The sequence below is a fragment of the Aspergillus aculeatinus genome (genome assembly GCF_003184765.1).
Source record: "Aspergillus aculeatinus CBS 121060 unplaced genomic scaffold BO66scaffold_1, whole genome shotgun sequence".
In the NCBI taxonomy this organism is placed as follows: domain Eukaryota; kingdom Fungi; phylum Ascomycota; class Eurotiomycetes; order Eurotiales; family Aspergillaceae; genus Aspergillus; species Aspergillus aculeatinus.
In genome coordinates this window covers 931,786-952,005 of record NW_020291470.1, presented here as the reverse complement: position 1 = coordinate 952,005, position 20,220 = coordinate 931,786, and the positions used below count along the sequence as shown (strand labels likewise).

The 20,220-nt window shown below is 52.7% G+C and overlaps 7 protein-coding genes across 7 annotated transcripts; 2 read left to right on the top strand and 5 right to left on the bottom strand.

Annotated features, from left to right (window-relative positions):
- Nucleotides 1-1,449: 1,449 nt before the first annotated feature.
- BO66DRAFT_8196 (GTPase-activating protein) lies at nt 1,450-5,250 on the bottom strand. The gene is made up of 3 exons (XM_025653623.1): nt 4,342-5,250; nt 3,922-4,273; nt 1,450-3,863 (listed from the first exon to the last, which is right to left on the bottom strand). The coding sequence occupies exons 1-3, from the start codon at nt 5,135-5,137 to the stop codon at nt 1,625-1,627; spliced, it is 3,387 nt and encodes a 1,128-aa protein (XP_025509246.1). The 5' UTR covers nt 5,138-5,250; the 3' UTR covers nt 1,450-1,624.
- A 442-nt stretch (nt 5,251-5,692) lies between these two features.
- On the bottom strand, nt 5,693-7,574 carry BO66DRAFT_387337 (uncharacterized protein). Its single transcript, XM_025646276.1, has 2 exons — nt 7,029-7,574; nt 5,693-6,963 (listed from the first exon to the last, which is right to left on the bottom strand). The coding sequence occupies exons 1-2, from the start codon at nt 7,266-7,268 to the stop codon at nt 6,001-6,003; spliced, it is 1,203 nt and encodes a 400-aa protein (XP_025509245.1). The 5' UTR covers nt 7,269-7,574; the 3' UTR covers nt 5,693-6,000.
- Nucleotides 7,575-8,004: 430 nt separating this feature from the next.
- BO66DRAFT_467138 (SDR family oxidoreductase) lies at nt 8,005-9,597 on the bottom strand. The gene is made up of 6 exons (XM_025652538.1): nt 9,317-9,597; nt 8,986-9,244; nt 8,756-8,919; nt 8,472-8,671; nt 8,262-8,412; nt 8,005-8,203 (listed from the first exon to the last, which is right to left on the bottom strand). The coding sequence occupies exons 1-6, from the start codon at nt 9,369-9,371 to the stop codon at nt 8,079-8,081; spliced, it is 954 nt and encodes a 317-aa protein (XP_025509244.1). The 5' UTR covers nt 9,372-9,597; the 3' UTR covers nt 8,005-8,078.
- Nucleotides 9,598-10,098: 501 nt separating this feature from the next.
- On the bottom strand, nt 10,099-12,679 carry BO66DRAFT_281209 (P-loop containing nucleoside triphosphate hydrolase protein; the record flags this gene model as incomplete). Its single annotated transcript, XM_025643064.1, has 2 exons — nt 10,099-10,694; nt 10,753-12,679. Coding segments are annotated over 2 exons (2,523 nt in total), but the record flags the coding sequence as incomplete, so codon positions are not given.
- Nucleotides 12,680-13,289: 610 nt separating this feature from the next.
- Nucleotides 13,290-15,933, top strand: BO66DRAFT_424913 (uncharacterized protein; the record flags this gene model as incomplete). Its single annotated transcript, XM_025650191.1, has 4 exons — nt 13,290-13,687; nt 13,800-14,067; nt 14,132-14,876; nt 14,930-15,933. Exons 1-4 carry the CDS (start codon nt 13,536-13,538, stop codon nt 15,931-15,933), a joined length of 2,169 nt encoding a protein of 722 aa, XP_025509242.1. The 5' UTR covers nt 13,290-13,535.
- Nucleotides 15,934-16,575: 642 nt separating this feature from the next.
- On the top strand, nt 16,576-17,896 carry BO66DRAFT_445169 (DUF1996 domain-containing protein; the record flags this gene model as incomplete). Its single annotated transcript, XM_025651635.1, has 3 exons — nt 16,576-16,816; nt 16,911-17,672; nt 17,724-17,896. The coding sequence occupies 3 exons, from the start codon at nt 16,576-16,578 to the stop codon at nt 17,894-17,896; spliced, it is 1,176 nt and encodes a 391-aa protein (XP_025509241.1).
- A 1,235-nt stretch (nt 17,897-19,131) lies between these two features.
- On the bottom strand, nt 19,132-20,032 carry BO66DRAFT_407231 (alpha/beta hydrolase family esterase; the record flags this gene model as incomplete). The annotated part of the gene is made up of 2 exons (XM_025649049.1): nt 19,132-19,494; nt 19,619-20,032. The coding sequence occupies 2 exons, from the start codon at nt 20,030-20,032 to the stop codon at nt 19,132-19,134; spliced, it is 777 nt and encodes a 258-aa protein (XP_025509240.1).
- Between the last annotated feature and the right edge of the window lie 188 nt (nt 20,033-20,220).

The following is a 20,220-nucleotide window of genomic DNA, read 5'->3' as shown; positions in this document are numbered from 1 at the left end:
TCACTCGAAACTCTTCCTTACCCACTTTTTATCTTATACCCCAGACTTTTCTTCTACATCTTGCCATTTAATTGTTTTTTTCTCAATCTTCCCGATTGGATGTCCGAGCTTTTGGAAAATCACTTTCTCCATTGATTATGCCCGGCTCACATCCGGCATCCGTGTCTGTTTGTCCGTCGTACGCACAGCGAAGCCAAATAATCTTTCTAATCAAGCGGTTGAATGATGTGGAGATGTACATACATAGACTATGGAGATACATACATATTGCATAAATCGTGGTTGAATCATTATGAACCATCGCTGTCTCTTACACAGCAGCTCGGGGTTCGATTCCCCGCATCGGAGATTTCTTTTGTCTTTTTATCGGGGGTCGCTCGCTCTCTTCAGTAAGTAGACAACGATAACTTATTACGCTTCACACCATGTTGGAGCTTGGAGTTGTGGTTTTGATTTTTACCTTTCCCATCCCTCTAACCGGAACAACGTAACGAGGTAACCAATTCAGGGTTAAAGGATCTGTTGATGTCATCCTGCAGATCTTTAAATTCAAAGGCATAGTACAGTACCTCCAACAAAGCAACGCTTTTGCCAAAACGACCACGGAACGCAGAGTCGGGATGAAATCAGCCATGAAAGTGCCGAATAACAACCCCGAACCTTGATAAGTTACAAGATGCATCACTCTGCTACTAGCAAAAGACATTTCCATCCTCAAGAATTGCCGGTGTATGCGTGTGTTCCGGGCGCGGCGATCCCTTGAGTCTTCCGTAGTTATGAGGGTTAGCGGATATAAATAATCAAACAAGTTCAATCAGGCCGGCAAATGCATACTATACTCAGAGTGTGGAAATCGGGTAGCCAACTACAGACTCCGACCATTTCCAATGGTTTTCTTTTTTTCTTTTTTCTTTTTTTTTTTTTTTTTTTTCATTTGGACATGTTGCTGGATAATCGATAAAGCGGTACTTTTTATATCTTTAGTTGAGGCTTGTCTGCTAGATTCCTCGAGCTGAAGCGAGGAAATGGGTCTGGTGCGAGGAGAAATATAATGGCGGCAGTACCGCGCCGACGAGCCCGTCCCGAATTAATGCACAGCACGCTTGAGACTCTACTTCGCATCCAGCTCGTTGTCAGAGGAGACTGCCTAAGCGAAGTCCTATTTCGTAAACTCCATAGCACGAAAGCCATACATACATGCATGCAAGCATACATACGGTCATACACATCACGATGACGAATACATACAATCACTATCAACAATACCATCGACATCCATCTGTCTTAGTCTGGATGAAGTCCATGAACATGCATTGGAAGACGCACATCAAGTAAAAAGAAAGGTCTCTAAGCGACAGCCGATATAAACAGGCATAAGAGGAATTGGAATTGCATGCCCGACCTCCCAGGCAGGTACGGTAGGAGCGAGGGATCTTTCTTTATCTTCAGGGAATATCTTTAGGAGATTCATATAGGGAGTAGGTGAAGTAGCATCTCCAGGGCTGTGTGGGGACGAAGGAAATGGAGTGGATGAAGGAGGGTGGGTAGATGTGTAAGTTGGAAGGGGAGCGGTGGAATGGAATGAGTGTGGATGAGAGAGCCTAGCTCGGGAAATGTCTATAATTTAAGACTCAAATTCAACTTTGCTGACCACGTTGTCGGGTGCATGGGCTGCTGCTGTCGCAGGAGCCTGAGTATTATCATGGTGACCATCCTTGTCATCAAGGAGGGAAGCGTCGTCCTTGCCGCGCATGCTGACGACCTCGGCGCCCTCGAGGAGGTCACGATCGGCATCCCGTACGCTACGGCGGTCCGGATCAGCGCCATACGCGCCAGCTCCCCAGCTGGAAATGCCCCCGACAATGGACGGAGCGGAAGTGGGGCCAGTGCGACCATCGTAATCTTCCTCGTCCTCTTCGTCTTCCTCCTCACCGCGACCGAGGGCGTTGCGTTCCAGCTCGCGCTGCGCTTCGTCCATGCGCTTCTTGACTTCGGCGGCCATGCGGATTCCATCGGACACGATGTTGTCCAGGACGCCGCGAAGTCCTCGGCCGGGAGGTACAATACCACCCGATGCGCCCCCAACAGAGGGGGCCGACATGGCGCTACTCTGGGGCTTGGGGGCGTTGATATTGGAGAACGTCGTAAGATTGGACGAGAGGGACGAAGCGGTTGCAGCATATGAGCCATGGTCGGAGAGGTGGAACGACTGGGGGAAGTAAGAGTCGAAGAATTGTTCCAGGAGCTCATCAGCTAAAATGACCATGCGGAAGGTGGGCAGTGTGATGTGCAGAGGGTTGTTAGGATCAAGAGCCGGGTTAGCACTTTCGGAAGCGGTTCGACTGTGTTCGGAGTCACGCTTCTCTTCCGCAGCGAGCTGAGCAGGCTGTTCCGTCACCGCTGTGTGGTCGGATTTGGTATCATCGTCCAGATCAAGCAGGTCCTCTTCTTCATCGTCACCGATACTGAAAGACCCTAGTTTGTCTGCAGCTTCATCCGCGTCTTGCTGAGCTTCCGCTGCCTTGGCCCCGGGCTTGCTGGGGTCGGCATACTCGAAACAACGCCTGATGAAGGAGCTGACACTCCCCAAAAATTTCTCATCCGTGCTCAGCTTATCTTCACCATGAGCGCCATCATTCGCTTTCAGGTCGTCAACAGACTGAGTAGGGGTAATGGTGCCTTCAAAGCCTCGTCTGGAGAGGAACAACAAAGCCTCGGACATGCGAAGAATACCTTCTCTATCAACCGTGCCATTTCCTTCATCATCATAGAGATCGAAGAAGTACTGGATGTTGTTCATGATGTCCCGCGGGCCCTTCAGCCGAGCCAAGCCGTTGACAACGTTCTGCAAGCTGATGCCCTCCTCTGGATCAGTCGCCCATTTCCGGTACAGACGTTGCATGAATTCGTGATCGGTTGGTTGATTCTTGGTGTTCCACGCGGCTGCCTTGCCCCATCCTCGGAAGCTGTTGGAGCTCTGCTCGCTGCTCGAAGACTTGCGCGGCGAATCCGAAACAGCCCACTTCGCGGTGACGGCGAGAAACTCGCGGAAGGCGTCATAGTCCATATGTGTCGGGCTAGGGCCGAGACCGACACGGCCAACCTCTCGATCAACGGGAGGCCCAAGAATGGAAGTCCTTTCGACCCTCTTCTTTTCCTGGCGTCTTCTCTCTTCTTCCTGCAACTTCTGCCTCTGCTGGTTGTCATACAAGACTTCATAGTAGCGGTCATAGATGGCACCAAGGTCGTCCATGCTGAGTTTCTTGCTGTCGGGACCCAAGTTCCGGATGGATGTACGTTTGGCGAAACTTTCGATATTCTCCAGCACGGCGTCCTTGTGCTTTTCTCGCTGCTCGATAATGGTTTGATGCGTAATCTGGGAGAACTCCTTAAAGGCCACCACCATCAGCTCCTGGAAACGAGTGATCGCGCGTAGCTTGGGATTCTCCGATCTGGGGTGAGCCGACTCATCCAGGCGTGAGAAGTACGACTTGAGGACAGAGATGAAAGATCCGTCATCTTGGATATCCAAAAGTTCCTCGCCATTGATTCGGAGGATAGCCAGCCCGACCTGGAACAGAACCTTCGGCCCTTCTAGGAAGAAGACATCCAGAACGCGGAAAGCGAAGACTAAAGGCATCGAGTTGATGTAAAGGGACAGAAACCAGGGAAGGGAGACCACGGAAAGCTGGACGTCGGACTTGGTCAGGTGCTCCCATAGCACAGGCATAGTCTTCTCGACAAGAGACTCGAAGACCTTTTGGTCGAGCAGAGTACCGTACATGGTAGTCGAATAGTAGCCCGGCAAAAGCCGGTCGCATAGTACAGAGAGCAGAAAGAAAGCTTGCGCTTCAGACATGTATCTGGAATGATAGGTTAGCCCATGGTCACAAGAGACAACGATAAGGCAAAACCGCGTACATCAGAAGAGCCGCAACGACGATATTCATCGCCTGACAATATCCGATCTCCGCATTGATCCAGCTGTAGGCCGTGAGGACTCGTCGAAGGCGCCCGATACCTTCCTCGCTCTGGAAGCCGGCATACTCAGGCAGACTGCGGTTCAAGTCCTTCTCGATCTCGTCAATCGCCAGGGACTCTTGCCCCGAGAATTTGGCCAGCGTGTCTGTGTATAAATTCGGCGACCTTAACCGGAGGTACAACGAACCGGACGTGACCTCCCAAACCTCGCCACGGAGGCGATTCGGAAGACCAACTCGAATCAGCTTATGGAAGGTAGGCTGGCGGATGAGCGTCGCGTTGCGACCGTTTTCTACAGAAGTTATACTCAACATACGTCTCAGACATTAAAAAGGCTGTTTCCACACGGAGGAGTCATACCTCGAAAGTACTCCCCCCACAATCGCATTTTACTGCGGTCGCGAAGTTTGCGAGCATCGCCGGGATAGCGAAAGATCATCCCCAGCCCGGCATCGGGCGGCTGCCGCACGTCGGAGGCATCGCCATCCTGGGCTTTCCCCTTGGCCCCGGAGAGTAGATATTCCGAGTAGCAATCGTTTACGACTATGCGCAGATTCTCGATCTCCTTCATGCCCTCCCGCAGTCCTTTCTTCAGCCCGTCGCAGAACCGTTCGCAGGCCTGCCTGCTTCCAGCCAGCTGGATGGTGAATCTTTGCGGGATAAAGCCCGGAGGTTGTTGCTTGCCCAGCGCAGCGTTCCATGTCGTCAGCGCCAGGGAGAAGATGTGGCTGAGGCTGTTCAGCCGTTCCACTCGCCGGATGCAGCACAGCGGGATAGTGAACCCATTGCCAGATGGGCCTGTGCCGTTGGTCTGGCCGGCCCAATGTGTCGAGGCCGTGAGACTAGCGGAGGGGTGGAAGCTCGTGGCCTGTGTGGAGAAGCAGAGAAACCGCTCACTCAGGTGGAGTCGCCCGGCATATCGGTTGCCGGCGTGGTCGAGGTTGCGAGGGCCATCTCCGGAGGTATGCGGAACAGGGAGGATGAGTTCGGCGGTGATCTCTTGTAGCGGATTCTGGGAGTCTGGGAGTCGGAATTGCTGGCGAAACAAGGAGGCCTTGGAAGGGTTGCGATCGGAGGAAGTGAGCGTCGGTAGGGTGAAATTGGCCGGGTCGATGAAAGACTGGGCCTTCTGAACGAATGACGTCCACTGCATCATGCCGTCAGTGGAGAGCAGCACAGGATCCTTTATGGTAGTAGGAGAATATATGAGAGAAAGGAGATGTGTCCGAATGCGCCGGAGTCGAGAGTATAAGGCTGGCAGGCAGGCTGGCTGGCTGACGGACGGGCGGGCGGGCGGATGCGGGAGCTGCTGGAGCTCAGACGGCGAGCAGGACGGAGCCAGAAAGGTGTAAGGAAAGATCGATGGTAGTCATTTAGGCAAGATGGATCATAATCTAAGATCAGCGCAGCATCATTCGAGTGTAGAGATCCAACTGCGAGTGACAGAAGGACTCGGAATGAGGATGTTTGGAGAGAAAGCCTGAGAGGAGGAGGAAGAGCAGGAAGAGGAGGGGAAGGTCTCCCTCCGGGCGATGATCGTTCCTGGCCGCCTTCCGCATCCGCCATCACGTGATGCATATCACTGCTGAAAGTGAGACATGGAAAAATAGGTCGACTCTGACTCAGTGGGGTTATCGTAATGGGCAGCTTAAGGCTTGCAAGAGTCCTGAGAATACGGCTTATTTCTAGTTCAAAATACGTAAGGTACCTGTTAAAGAAAAGGATAGTTGCTACACTAAAGACTAACATCCTAAAAGTCCAGACCTGCTTTGGACAGACTCAAGACCAAATACAAGATCACCGCTAAGACACCTGCAGGACGAAGAAGGAAAGGAATTTTTGAACGAAGGTTATATCTGTCACAAACGGAAAAACCACAGACGAGGACTTGTTGATATCAATCTATTTGCTAGAATTTGCTGCATTACTCCCCCAGCATCACATCGTGGCCATATGGGGATACGAGATTTCGATCGTTCCAACCGGGAGAGGCTCTGCTGCAACTCATGAGAACCGCAATCAGTGCTTGCCGGAGACGTCCTCAAGCACGGCTTCCTCGTCACTGTAAGCGGGAGGGAAGTCGTCGGAGGCTTCAGTCATGAGACCCTGCTTTTCGGACACGGTGCCCTGCTCGACGGACTGCTTGGGAGCAGAGCGGCGGTACCGCTGCCACATAAAGACGACGATCTGACCGACCAACATGCCAAGGGCGCTGGCAGCCAAACCAGCCAAGACACCGAGGATAGCGGGGACGACGATGAAGCGGACGACGCGGTGAAGAGTGTGGGCCAAACGGTCATGGTGGTGGTGGTGCATGTGATGACCATGGGGACCGTCAAACTTGCCCATGTGACCCTCAAAGCTGTGATGACCCTCAAAGCCATGGTGGCCCTTTCCGTCCATCCCGGGCAGGAAACCTCCGGGGAAGCCCTCGGGGTCGGGCTTTCCATGGCCGTGCTCGCCGTGGTGGTGGTGAGGGTGGGGAGGGTGATCGTGATCGAATCCGTGGGCATCCCCACAGTGGTGGCCCTTAGGTCGGGGGGCGAAGTCGAGCATCCGGGCCTTGGCCGCGGCGAACAAGGAGCGCATGCGGTCGAACAGAAGCTTGCGGAGGCACTTGGGCTTGCCACGGCACTGGGCCCAGGAGCCGCGGTCGGGAGTGGTTTCTTCAATTTCGGTCTTCGCCATGAACAGTTCACCGGTGTTGGAGTCGTGGATGAGGGTCACGGCTACAGTGTCGAGGGGAACTGGGTGGCTGTCAAGGTCGAGAACTGTGAAGCGAACTTCCACGAGATCCATCGGATCTTCCGGGAAGGTCGGAATAGGCATCTCCTCGACGGCATAGCCGACGGCGATGGGGTCGGACTCTGCACCATCGGAGAGTCGGTGCTGAACGGCGGTGATCAAGGTCGGAGGAGGGGGAGGAAAAATCTGGCGACCGTTGGCCAGGAGGAAGCCGTCTTCGATGGTGAATTCGAGCGTCTGGTGAGAGTGGACAGGAACGTTAGCGCCCACTATGAGAGCATGCACATGATGGTGTGACTTACAAGAGAGGTCTTGTGGCCATCAGTCCAGCTGACTGTTCCATCCTCACCAACTTCACGGAAAGGACATTCGGTGCAGGCAAGCTCAACTTGCGACTGCTGAGGGGCGTAGGCCTCTAGAGGGTGGAAGGGAGGCAAATCGGCTTCGGGGGCGATAGACTCGCCCTCAACTTCGGGGATAACCAGCAGGGCTTTGGCACCGAGGGCCAGAGTGCCCCCTACTAAGCACGAGCGAAGCTGCATAGTGGATGGATATGGAAAGGATGGAGGAGATCTAGGTCATGCACATGAAATGAAAGGAGCGGATGATGTTTGTTGAACACAAAGTAAAGTAAGTGAGTTGGATAGATAGAGTGTGGTTGACAGAAGTAGAGATGAGATGAGATGAAGAACAAAGAGCAGAGTAGATGAAGGGAAAGGGAAGGTGTGATGGGGTGGTGACCTAAGGAGAAAATACAGTTGTCGTACGTAGTCGGCGCAGGCGACTAGAGACTAGTCGGAGAAAGACAAGACAATTAAGGCTGGATGAATGGAGTGGATGGAGTGAATGGAGTGGGATTGAATGGTGATGGGCGCGCGGACGGGCTTAGCGGCCGGCGCTTTTGGCCTCTTTTTGCCGCCGAGCACTTGAAACTCAGGAGCCATTATGGATCAGTGCCTGAGAGCCTGAGAGAAGAGGGGCTTGGATGCCTGGGGCCAGTCTCGGGGGGCAATCTGGATTGCTGATTGGTTGAAAGGAGCGCTGTGACGGGGCTGATGACGCATTGGTCCTTGGCCACTAGTCCTTTTCCAGAATAGCTGACGCATCCTCTTCAGTCAGACTCTGCACGTGACTCGACAATGCTCGAAATAGATCTGACGCCCAAGGTTGATTATCTCAGCTATCCATGATTCTCCTTGATTTCATCCCCATACAGTAATTAAGTCCGGGTAAAGCGCGTACTTCTTCTCCAGGCAACAGCACTCTTATACGAATACGATCCGCTGCACTATTCTAATAGTAGGCTCTATCTATCTCTATTCAAATCCCCATACCCATTCTATCCCATCCGCTCAAAGCTTCGACGTCTTCTGCCCCTTAACATTAGGTACCGCATCTCCGGACAGGAGGAAATCGGGATACTGAAGAGCGCCTTGAGCGGCCCCCCCGGCCGTCATGCGCCATGATGCCCCATCGACTAGCTCACACCATCAGTATCTTATTTCACCACCAAATCAGATCAGAAATAAACTTACCAACAAGCGTCTGGCCACTGACATAGCTGCCAGTGTCAGCAAACAGATATACAGTGGCATCAGCAATGTCGCGCACGGAGCCCAGCCGCCCCAGTGGCTGAGACTTGACATAGGCCTCCTTGTTATCGGTCGGCAGCAGACGATCCATGCCCTACACCCAGGTATTAGCCCCAGACAGCAATAGATCTCAAGCACGAATCATTAACATACCTCCGTCGAGCCGATCGGACCCGGTGCAATGATGTTCGAAGTCACCCCCAGCGGCCCAAATTCGATAGCCACACTATGCGACAGCGCGTCCACGCCGGCCTTGGCAACCGACACATGCGTCTGGAACGGCATGGTTCTATAGTGAATGGTGGCGCTAACAAAGATGATCCGGCCTCCGGTACCCAGCGGAGATGGTTTGACTAGAAGCACAATTATCAGGCACAAAGCGCGGAATGCGGCAACAGGAGGCTCCGATAACTCCGAGATTCCGAGACTTTACTTACGTGTATCCGAGTCAATGCTGTGCTTCTTTGCCGACTCCACCAAGTAAGGTAGCGTCGCCTTTAGGGTGTTGTAGGACCCAAGGACATCAATGTCGATGACCGACTTGAAAGCATTGGCGGACAGCTGGTTGATCGACGCCAGGAAATTGCCGGCTGCGCCAGCACTATACGCGGGCCAGTCAGCAAAAGCACAATAGATCAGACTAAGTCTCAAGTGTCGGGATTCATACATAACATAGTCAATGCCCCCCAACTCCTTGACACAGCGGCTGGCGGCATCGTTGAGGCTCTCAACCTTTCGCACATCCACGGCTCCGATGCCGATCACCTTGGCCCCAGGGCGGGCGGTCGCAATGTCTTTGGCAACCTTCTCGGTCTTCTCGACATTCCGACCGATGATACAGGCGTTGGCGCCTAGATGTACGAGAGCACGCACTTGTGCGCTGCAGATTGTGCCCGCGCCTCCCGTACAGAAGACGACCTTATTCGCTGCCAAGGGGGGGAGTCAGCCACAGTCAGCCTGCATGATAAGAACCTGGCTCAGCTTGTGAGAGGACTTACCAAAAATGCCATCCTTCCACGAGGCGCTGAGGTATTCTTCTTTCGGTAACGGCATGGTGGAGTTTGGTGGAGTTTTGAGTGGGAAATGTAGTTAATGAGTTGGAGGAGGGATGGGTAAGAAGAAGGCCAGTTCATTCCATTAATGCGGTGTTTCTTCTCCACAGTAAGCGGGCGAGCCCCAGTGGAAAGCCGCGGTTGTTGTGTTGTTTGGACCTTCGGCAACCTCGGCTTTGCCGCCTTTTGATCTCCATTCTGCTAGTCCCCCTTAAGTTAGTCGTAGCCTGCCTGGGTGGCATAGTAATCATACTCATGTGGTTAACCCATGTACAACCTCACCCTCTCACAGTCATACATTGTGTGTTCACCTAGCAAAAATTGATAGGTCTATTGTATAATATCCTTTAGTATCTATCATCCTCCTCGAAATCATCGCCATGATCATATGAGGCATCGTTATATTCCGCTTCCTCCATCACCGGGGGATCATCCGGATAAGTCGACGCTTCATCATCCCAGTCCGTGGGAACCACATTTCCTCCTCGAGGTTGCGGCCGGCGCTGTGGATGATTTCCAGAAGCGCCCTGTCCTGGCTGATAGCGCCGCCGACCTGGCTCGTACAGTCCACCCTGACTTGCGGGCAGTTTTTCTCTCTGATCAACGTGACTGGCTGGCTGTCCCCGACCTTGAGGTGGACGTCTAGGTGGATTGGAGCGAACATTCGATCGATAGTGGTCAGGACGAGCAAGCTGCGAGTCAGCGGGTCTTCCGCGAGCCAAGCGTGCGGGCTGATACCGCGGACGGGGTGCGGTGCGACGGTAATCAAAATCGTCCGCTCGGATGCGATCGACTCGTGCAGCATCGAGGTCAGTGACCCCAGTCGCCTCCTGCAGATAGTTGTCGAACTGGTCGATCGCCTCCGCAACTCGTTCGAACTGCATCCAATCCAGGACAGGGCCGGTAGCAGGTTCTTCGTCCTCGGGCTCTGGGCCGTCTCCCCAATTATCGAGGGAGCTTTTCCGTGTGTCGTACTGAGCCAGGGAGAAAGCGACTTGAAATGCGTTGCGGATCTGGCGTCCGTTCCATCGCGCCTCGGGAAAAGAATCGAAGTACCATCCGGCATAGTCTAGAATGCCGTCTTCGTTGATCGTCAACGGTGGTTCCCTCCATTCCTCGACTTGCGGCTGCTCTTTTCTTTTGGCTTCGATTCTCTTAAGCCGATCGATATTGGTCTGGAAGATGGCTAATGTCTGATTCCGTTTCAGTGGCTCGTAGTACAGGCTCATATGGATGCGGGACTTGAATGCCTCGTCAATCGACCCCACCCTATTCGTGGTCAGGAAGAGAATACCGCTATAGTATTCGAGTACACGGAGAAAGACTGGACAGGAGTCAGTCCGCCGAACCAGAGTTTTTCATAAGCAACCACAACAACATACCTGAAACAAGAGCATTTCGTTTGAAGTCAGTGATCCCCCTTCTCGACAGGAAGATATCAGCCTCATCTAAGAGTAGCACACAGCCCCAGAGGTGCGCCAGGCGGGTAATATTGCTGAGCGCTTCCTCGACCTCGCTAGGCGTTAGTCCCAAGTCACCGCAGGTGATAGCAAACAGCGGTCTTTTGGCCGCCTGCGCAACGGTTTCTGCGGTGGCGGTTTTACCAACGCCAGGGGCACCGTGCAGCAGGATAATCAAGCCGCTCCCTTTGCCCGGAATGAGGTCTTGACTGAGGTCCACTCGCGGGTGTTTCTTGCGCCATTCTTCACGCTTGAAGTGCGCCTGCACCAGTGACATCACCGTGCGCTTGTGGCTGGGCTTGATTTTCAAATCTCGGAAGGCATTTGTATGCGCCATTACTGGCTGTAGAGACCAGATATCCACCATCACAAACTTTCGTTCTCGTAATACATACGCCATGAGACGCCGCGGGAAAAGAGCAACATCACCCCCCGTGACCTGAGTAAGTTTCGTGTCGAGACCGATTTGGAAGGATGGTTGACTCTTCAGCCAATTGTTGAAATTTCGGTTGAATGAGCAGTCTCCAAGAACCAATCTCTCCTTGGTGGAATGAAGTAACCTTGTGCGTTTCGCATCAGACCAGTGCTTGATTTCGATATTATCTTCGCCCAGTGACCAAAAGTCTGAGTCCAGGTAATATCTGACAAACTCAGGCTTGCATGCCGGGTACCGCTGGTATCCCTCGGCCAAGTCAATGATCACCTCACTCTCGATGTGCTCTGGTGTCTTGAAGTCCGTCATCAGTTTTCCGGTAGGAGTGTTGATGACCGTCCACCCCTCATAACGCAGGTGTCGCTCATGAATCAGTGATTGGAATCTCTCGCCCTGGGCTTTTAGACGCGCAAAGATCTGCTCGGAGTCCTTTGCAAACCGCAGCGGGTAAACAGGCAGCGACGTGATATCCCTCTCTCCTTCGAAGTACTGAATCTTGAAGACGTGCTTTACTGCTCCGTATGATTCACCGTCGTGGTCAACATGGTAGCAGATTGCTTGATACTCTTGGGATTCTTCGCCAAGGTCGTTGGGATGTCCATCTTTGGGGGTAGGAATCCATTCTCCACACAGTTTCCAGGCGGTTTGAGTCATCGACTTTGATCTTGGTGATATCGGCTGGCTTGAGCTCTGAGACTCCTCTCCCTCGGGCGGAGAGTAAAGCATTTCGTCATATTTAAGAAGCAACCAAAGATCACCGAAGCGGATCTTTTGTGGTGTTGATCCTCTCAAGCGCTCGAATAGCGGATATATCTCCTTATCCACAAATTCTACATAGCAGCGCATATGTCTCAACGCGGTGATACTGCTCATCTCCGGGCCAGTGGGATCCATCTCTGCTTCTTTCTTTTCCTCCGTCTCATCACCAGCCTTCTTGTCCTGAACCGGCGGTGTCTCCCTTGCCACTATAGCCGTTTGCTTCAGACCAGAAGACTCCAACCTCTCGGCGTAAGCCCATGTCTCTTCCAAGTTCTCGAGTGCTTCTTTCATCTTTGAGCGAAAGACAATGAAAAAGTGAAATGGCCGAAAGAAAGTCCATGGCCGCGTGACATCCATGCCACTGGCGCCCGCCACATATTGAATGTACCGCGTGATGGGCTCCGACTGGATTCGAACCCGCTGGATCCAGGTTCCCTGTAGATCAGGGCTCTCTGCGGTATGGTCCTGTGCCTGCCTGGTGTGTTCCAATTGCGAGTTGTTTATCTCGTTTCTCGTACCCGACCCGGCTCGGAGGACTTCAATGATATGGACGCCATTCTCCAGTCCATGCCGATTTTTGAACTGGTCAAAGTTCATCATTTTGACAGCGGGGATTTTGGGCAGATTTTTGATTTTGTCCTGCCAGTCGTCTTGATCCGGTAACGCCCCTATACTGTTATATCGTTCGTTGTTCCTGGCATTATCGTATGGCGTACTGTCAGGATCCGGATTTGGAATGTCTCTTGTCACAGACACAGGATGTTCTGCTTGGTCGCTGGCATTGATACGTGGCGCCGGTAAGTCAGGACTGCGCTCTGCGATATCATCAGGCTTGTCGGAAATCTGTCGAGTCCCTACGACCTCTTCTTTAAGGTCCTGCTTATGCTTCACGACATTTCCGTCGCTTGGGTCAAATCTCAGTGGTGGAGGCTTCTCCGACACAAGAAGAGTATCCATCTGTGGCGGGGCAGGTGAAATCAGGACTGTAGAACAAAGTGTCTGGGCGAGAAACGTGCACGTTCGGACATTAAGAAAGAAAGAAAGACCACGGCGTCTTTCGATGCTAGAATTTATCACTCGAATCACTGAATACGAGGCGTAAGCGCCTACGCCTCTTAAATGCCACATTTAAGGTGGCCAAGCGTGACTCGAGCAAACCGACGGCAAGGCTGGGACGATTTTCCCCGCACTCTCGCGTTGGTGTCTTTTTCAACCGCAACTCACACGACAACCCCTTCTCTGAATTATCTTCCATCCAATGACTATCTGAGATGTGAAGACCTAGTCGCAGAGAACAAGGCAGCTACAGGCCGAATTAGTCAGTCGGCCAACCAGAATAGAGTCCGCCTTACTCGTGGCTGTGCCCTGAAGGATCGGGGCGCCACGAAGCTGAGCCCGCTGCTGTCTTCTGCATTGAAAGCGAGCTCACCCCATCTCTTGACTCTGTAGTATTCTCTTAGTCCCTATGAGCGTCAAAGCAAACCAGGCATACTTCTTACCCTAGTCCTTTGGTATGGAAGTGGTTTATTATCGAGCTGGCGACGCGGCAGCCGCAACGTCAGCGAAATTTATTAGCGACGAGGGGGTGAAGGTGCACCAAGGTCTTGGAGGTTGGTCGGAATATAATGACCAGCGAGCTCAGTTTGAGAGTGCGAAGCCGTACAGGTAGGCATATTTCTTCTCTGATCGGCGTTGAAGGAACTCAAACTGCACATCTTTGGACAGGGCCCGTGGCAAGAGGTCCGGTGGGCAAGGTTCGGAAATAACATCGGTATAGAAACTTAGAGGCTGTACTCAAAGAGCACGTTCAAAGAATCCTTGGAGCAAAGCCGGAGGATTGTGCAGCATGGGAGGCAGTCTTCGACAGAGTCACGGAAGCTGAAAGGGACTGGCAACCCGCCAAAGAGAGAGGAGCGCGTGCAATCTTCGCTAAGGCATGGCTGAAGGTTGGAGAGAATCGGGAACTGATCGATCCCTGGATTAATATCATCCCTGACAGCTACGGACTAGCTGTTGTGAAAGTTGGGATCGCGGTTGCATTGAATGTAAGTCTGACGTGGAGGTAAGATAATGCGATGTACTCTGTACACAGCTGACTCTTTGATATAGTTGGCAGCAAAGTCGGCAGAAAGAAGGCAGAGAATAATTACCACATTTCATGAACTCCAACTCGCTATCGTGGAAGTGAAGCGCAAACGGCGAAGTTTCCATACTGATCCGGAAGTGAGCCAGCACACAAAGGATCTCTACATTGCCATCCTCGATGCGATCGAGATTATTCTCAATTCTCTGCCTGCAAAAAGCCATCTGGATTGCTACGGGACCGTGGAAGAAAAGAGGCACTTCCGAATAACATCGAACTCCAAAGTTCGAAGGCATGATGAATTTCCAGAACAAGCATTACAGCGAGTCAAAGAAGCTTCGGATATGCTCTCACTCGCTGCTGAGAGATGTCGAGACACGCATATAGAAGCGATCGAGCGCTATTCAAGGGATACGCATCACGAGGTTCATGCCATGCGTTGGACCCAAAAGGAAACAGAGATCAACACACGCCAAATTAATGCTGACGTGCAGGTTGTGAAGAGCGGAATCGATGAGATATCCGGAGGCTTGACTGAGGTCCAAAGGTTCGCTCAGAGCACGGACGGTATCCTACAAAACGTCTCAATCAATGTCAGAGAGGTCAAGACGGGGATTGAGGCCGGGGAGAAACGGCACCTCGAGATCATCCAATTAATTCGAAGAGAGGAGGAGAGGCTGAACCATTTCATAGAGACCCAATCACGGATGATGGGTAACAGCCAGGATGCTAGGAACCAAATGCTGCAATTCTTACTCGAGGATTGGAGGAGTAAGTGATCCTTGTCAAGCTGACCTGATTCAAAAGCTGACTGCAATACTTAGAAGAGAGAAGCTTGAACTTACAGCTTCAGCAACGCCTTTATATGGCCGAGACTGAAGGCTCTCCTCGCAGGGATGAACGAAGCTCCGCGGCAGTAGTCTCCCTCTCCCGGCTCTTGGAAGTTCTGGTTCAATCGCCCTCAAATGGAGGCCAGCCGCCTGATTACGGTGCAGCATTCGGGCAGCCCAATGACGATTTGGAGATTGTTCTAGGAAAGAACATAACATTCGACGCCCAGGCGCAAAGCCAGGCACAGTCCGTGTTGCAAAATGTTCGTTTCGTGGAATGGATGAATCGAGAACACCCAGACCTGCTCCTTGTTGATGCGAACCTCCGATCCTTTGCACTCCACAACGTCACTCCTATCTCCGTCTTCTGTGCAACATTTGTGTTGAGCTTGGCGGAAGTGCGACCGGAGGATGTGGTAATACACTTCTTCTGCGGATTGCATTGTACCAAGTCCTCGAAGGATCATTGGGCTGGACCAAACGGGCTGGTTCGCAGTCTCGTCTGTCAACTTCTACTGATCTTGCGTCGACGGGGCCTTCTGAGCATTGAGTTCATCAACTCGAGAGCCTTGCTCAAGCAGCTGGAAGAACATGATTTGGGCAAGCTCTGTGTGCTGTTGCATCGACTAGCTCGCCAGTTCCCTTCAGATGTAACCGTATACTGTATCATCGATGCGGTGTGTTGCTTTGATAAAGACCTCCACATGAGCTTCCAGGAACTGACGACCGTCATCGAATACTTACGTGCGATTGTACAGGATGACTCGCTGAGAGCCCAGTTCAAGATATTGATGACGAATGCAGACCAGAGCACTAAGCGATTACGCCAGCAAGTTGATTTGGAGCAGCATATCACCTTGAGCTCTCAGTATCTGTCGCTGCATATAATTTCCGATCGGTTGATTGCAGCAGGCATCTCGAGACCATCAACACCCTCCGTTACCGATATAAGAGAAATAGAAGACGATGACTGGGAAGAGGAGCAAGATTTCGAATAATAGACCCTAAGTAGATGATAATTACTGAGCAGTGGGCAGAGAGAGAATGGTGGAGATAAAGCGGAAACGGTAATAGCTTTGTAATGCCAAGCATTTAATCACGAGAATACCGTGTATATCCGTTACAGCACCAAGACCTTGGCTACCCAATATCCAGGATCTGTAACCACCGTTCGGCCATATCGCGTAAAAGAAGCCCCAGCACAGGGCTAAGCGAGGCTCCACAGGCAATTCATGGGCTTTGCGTGGCCTTGCGTGCTCACCGGACAAAGCTGTGTGAGGCAAGCAGAGGGTCTTTTTATCTATCCAAAACCACGCTCGGTTGCTGTGGCGTCTACATGGCGGCTGTTCTCAATGCGTAGATCCGACAGGGCGGATATTCCCCTTCCAGGCTGTATGGCTCCATTGGTGGCATTCTAGACAAAACATTCTGGTTCAGTTGTTTACAGAGCTCAACGCCAAGCGACCATTGGATATCTCGACAGCGACTATAAAGAGAAGCATGAGCTATGGTTCAGATCGGTCTATCAGTATCGTCCCTCCTTTACCCAAGGCCGTTCTTTTGCACTGTCATTTGGCCCCTGATCTGGCATCAGTGTCACTCGTTTTCGTACTTTCTTTCTTTAACACGCGATCATCAAGATGCGTCTTCTCGCGGTTGCCTCGCTCCTGGCTGGTACCAGTCTTGTTGCGGCCTGGACTGAACTGTCCCATGCGCAGTTCATGAGCAAGAACATCGATGCGATTGTGGTCCCGGGTACCTACACTTCGCACATGCACACGTTCTTCGGGAGTGATGCGATCACCAATGTTATGCCTACTTCGGCCGACCTCCAGCAGGGCTGTTACAGCGGAGATAACCCAAACGACCTCTCAGTCTACTGTACGTGAGAAATGTCCCTCCCCTCCCCGGAACTTAGTACCTACCATATCCCACACGTTGGTCACTAACATTGCTGCGATAACCCACACAACAGGGGTACCGACCCTCTACTACGTCGACGGCGACACCTACACCGAGGTGCCGATTTTCAAGTTCAGCACCTACTACACCAACAGCTACTCCGCGATCGCCATCCCGCAGGACTTGGCCATGATCTCCGGCAACGCCTCCGCGAAGACGCAAGCCGAAGCCGACCACCCCTACAACGACCTCGAATGGTTCTGCGAGGGCTCGGACGAGCGCGAGGCCGACGTGGCCCGCATGCCCACCAGCACCTGCAGCCAGCACCTCCAGGTGAACCTGGTGTTCCCGTCGTGCGTCGACCCGGCGAACATCGCGGAGTACGACTTCCCGGACGACTCCCACACCTGCCCGGAGGGGATGTCGTCGTTCCCGCAGCTGCGGTATCGCGTCCTCTACGACACCAAGAAGGTGGCGCCGGATGGGTGGAGCGGGGACGCCGCCCCGTTCCAGCTGAGTTGCAGCGACACCCCGGGGGACGGATACTGCTTCCATGCCGACTTTATCAACGGCTGGTTTGCGGATGCGGCGGAGAACATGCTGACCAAGGGCGGAGGGGGCTATGACGACGAGCAGTTCATTGCCGGCGAGCATGGCTCGGAGGCGGTGGAGGCGTCGTGCACGCCGACGGATCAGGACCCGGATCACGGCACCAGTGACTACCTCACCAGCGTGGAGATGAAGGAGAATGGCGGGGCTGTGGCCGATGATATCAGTAGTAATAGTGGTAGCGGCGAGGACTCTGCCCCTGCGGAGACAAGCCCGGTGGCTACTAGTACATCGACCCTCCCCCCCAGTGCTACTGAGATCCTGTCGTCATCCTCAGTCCAGGCGGTTGCCACCGTTGCTGCATCTCCAGCTGCTACGACTCCCTCATCGGTCCGTCGGCCGAGCTGCGACGAGATGGAGACCTCCCAGGGCCAGCAGGCATGCGACCACAGGACCGCTCGGACCATTGGTCGGAAGTTCCAGACGGCTTCTGCAAGACAGACCCTATAGAACCTGACTTGCCACACGACGCTGAGGGGATATCACAACCCCGTGACAAGCTGGGCTCTCCCCCCTTCTGGCAAGGTCTCGGACCCACCGGCATAAAAAAACAGCCAATGACTTCCTCCATCCGGGGAACGTATCTGGAGCCTTCTGTGATTTTACCTTATGTATACCTATCATTCTTGTTCCTTCTGATGTAAGTAGGCCATGCGTGTATAACGGGTCTATTTGAATCAATGCCACATTGACATTTCCCGCGCTTCAAGACAAGTGCGAGGTTTACCTCTTTTCTTTTTTTCTTTTTTTTTTTTTTTTTTTTATTTTATTTTCAAAAATAATCATCGGATGCAGAAGACTCTAAGACCATCACACTAAGCGAACGGAACATGTAGCCATGATAATCACGAAAAAAGTGATGCTCTAGGAGAACCGAACATGCCCAAGACCAGATTATTTTTGCCGGCAAAACTGTAAGTTACGATGGGACGGACGGTTATTACGGCAAGCTACTCGTGCCAATTTGCAGTAACCCCATTTTGCATAGTAAACTTATAGTATTGTTATAGGCCTAGGGTTCAAGGTTCAGGGTTCGGGGTTCAGGGTCCAGGGTCCAGGGTCCAGGGTAGGACGGTGAGCCCTAGACCTTCCCGAATAGGTTTAGTCTCGCATCTAGTCGTATTGTATTGTATCTATGTAATAAATAGGTAGGCTACTAAATGGTCTTAGGCACCGTAGCCAGATCCCGAACAAAGAAAAAGGAACGAAAAGAAAGGACCCACGTTGCACAGATCAGGAGCTTTCACTGATCAGCACTAGAGCCATTTGCACTCAGGAAGATTCCACTGCAACAACGTGCGGCGGAAAACAGTGTGGGGGCCTGACTTGGAAGATAAATGCGGTTGCAGTGCAGAAATCTCAATCGACTTTATTTATATCTTCTCCGAAGGCATTCCGAGGCATGTTGCTCACATTTGGTACCAGACAGTAAAGTGACTGGAGAGGTAAGAGATAGAAGAAAGTTGGACTTTTAGGTGGGTGTAGTTCAAAGGTAGAACAGCTATACGGAGGCTTGAAGGAATGTCATGGAGTATATAATAAGGAAGGTAAAGTAGTACTCTGGAGTAAGATGGATTATCCTCAGAACTACCAGGGAATCATCAAGATCATGGATACATTGGTAGGATGCCTGCCTCAGCAGCCGTCAACCACTTCCTCATCAAACGGCACAAGCCCAGCATCGGTCACTTCGCAAATCCCCACCATTTCATATCATTGTCACCCTGGGTGGGCACCGGATGACCCACTCCCTCCGCCCAGATCCCCTGGAGTTTGCTTCCGAGGACGTATGTTGTATAATCCTGCACGGGGGTGTTGCCCACCACCTGGTCGGGCGTGGTATCGTACCCCAGGACCGAGGCCCAGGCTGCAAGAGTGGAGTTGAACGCCGACGAGCCAATGATGGTATCCTGAGAGCCCAGGTAGAGCTGAAGCTTTGGGTAGGTCCCGGTGTAGCCAGGGTACATGCTGCGAATGTCGGCGGAAGACCCGGCGGAGTAGATGATCGCTCCTTTGAATAGATCCGGGTATGCGTCTGCCATGGTATTCTGTGGCCAGGACGTCAATCGCGACTCTTTCTCCTCTGCCCCCAGGGTACGCATTGGGGAGGATCAGAGATGACTTGGATGGGCTCCTTACCGCCATACTCCCACCCGAGGAGATCCCCGAGACGAAGACTTGGTTCGCATTCGCCTGGTACGTGCTAGACGCATATCTCGCCATATTCGCGATGGACTGGCTAGCACCGCCGCCGTCGTGAAGAAGTGATTTGCTGGAGGTTGCGTCCCATGCTCCTTGCGGTGACTCCGGGTAGATCACTATGAACCCGTACTGCTCGGCGAGCGCCGCGTACGGTGTTGATTGGAATTGCTGCTGGGCGTTGCCGGACGCACCGTGGAGAGAAACAACTATACCAGGCGAGGAGGCGACGGCGTCGGGGACGTAGATGTACATCCGGATGCCGGCCGGGTTGGAGCCAAAGTTGGTGACCTGCGTTAACGTGGCTCGCTTGGCAAGGGGGACGGCGAGGGATAAGGTATGGAAGAGATGGAAGATGAACACGATCAGAACAGTTAAGAACCGCATGATGCCGATATCCCTGTCTGGGATATCATACTGCAGTAGACTGGGACTGACTGTCCAGTGGGTATGGACAACGCGCGTATTTATAGGGTGGCCTCTTCCTAGAAGGTCCAAGAAGGGTACGATGGGGAATCCGGGGGTAGCTAGTCTGGGGCCCCGCAAGCGGACTTCCAGTTTAAGAATATCCGACG

Excerpts from the sequence above, each read along its gene's own strand:
- BO66DRAFT_8196 (XM_025653623.1), bottom strand. The coding sequence starts at position 5,137 with ATGATGCAGTGGACGTCATTCGTTCAGAAGGCCCAGTCTTTCATCGAC. Across the intron at positions 4,274-4,341 it reads GTGGGGGGAGTACTTTCGAG|AAAACGGTCGCAACGCGACG; the intron begins GTATGACTCCTC and ends TAACTTCTGTAG. Across the intron at positions 3,864-3,921 it reads GTCGTTGCGGCTCTTCTGAT|ATACATGTCTGAAGCGCAAG; the intron begins GTACGCGGTTTT and ends CTATCATTCCAG.
- BO66DRAFT_467138 (XM_025652538.1), bottom strand. The coding sequence starts at position 9,371 with ATGCCGTTACCGAAAGAAGAATACCTCAGCGCCTCGTGGAAGGATGGC. Across the intron at positions 8,920-8,985 it reads GGGGGCATTGACTATGTTAT|TGCTGGCGCAGCCGGCAATT; the intron begins GTATGAATCCCG and ends GCCCGCGTATAG. Across the intron at positions 8,672-8,755 it reads CAGCATTGACTCGGATACAC|TCAAACCATCTCCGCTGGGT; the intron begins GTAAGTAAAGTC and ends TTGTGCTTCTAG.
- BO66DRAFT_387337 (XM_025646276.1), bottom strand. The coding sequence starts at position 7,268 with ATGCAGCTTCGCTCGTGCTTAGTAGGGGGCACTCTGGCCCTCGGTGCC. Across the intron at positions 6,964-7,028 it reads ATGGCCACAAGACCTCTCTT|ACGCTCGAATTCACCATCGA; the intron begins GTAAGTCACACC and ends CACTCTCACCAG.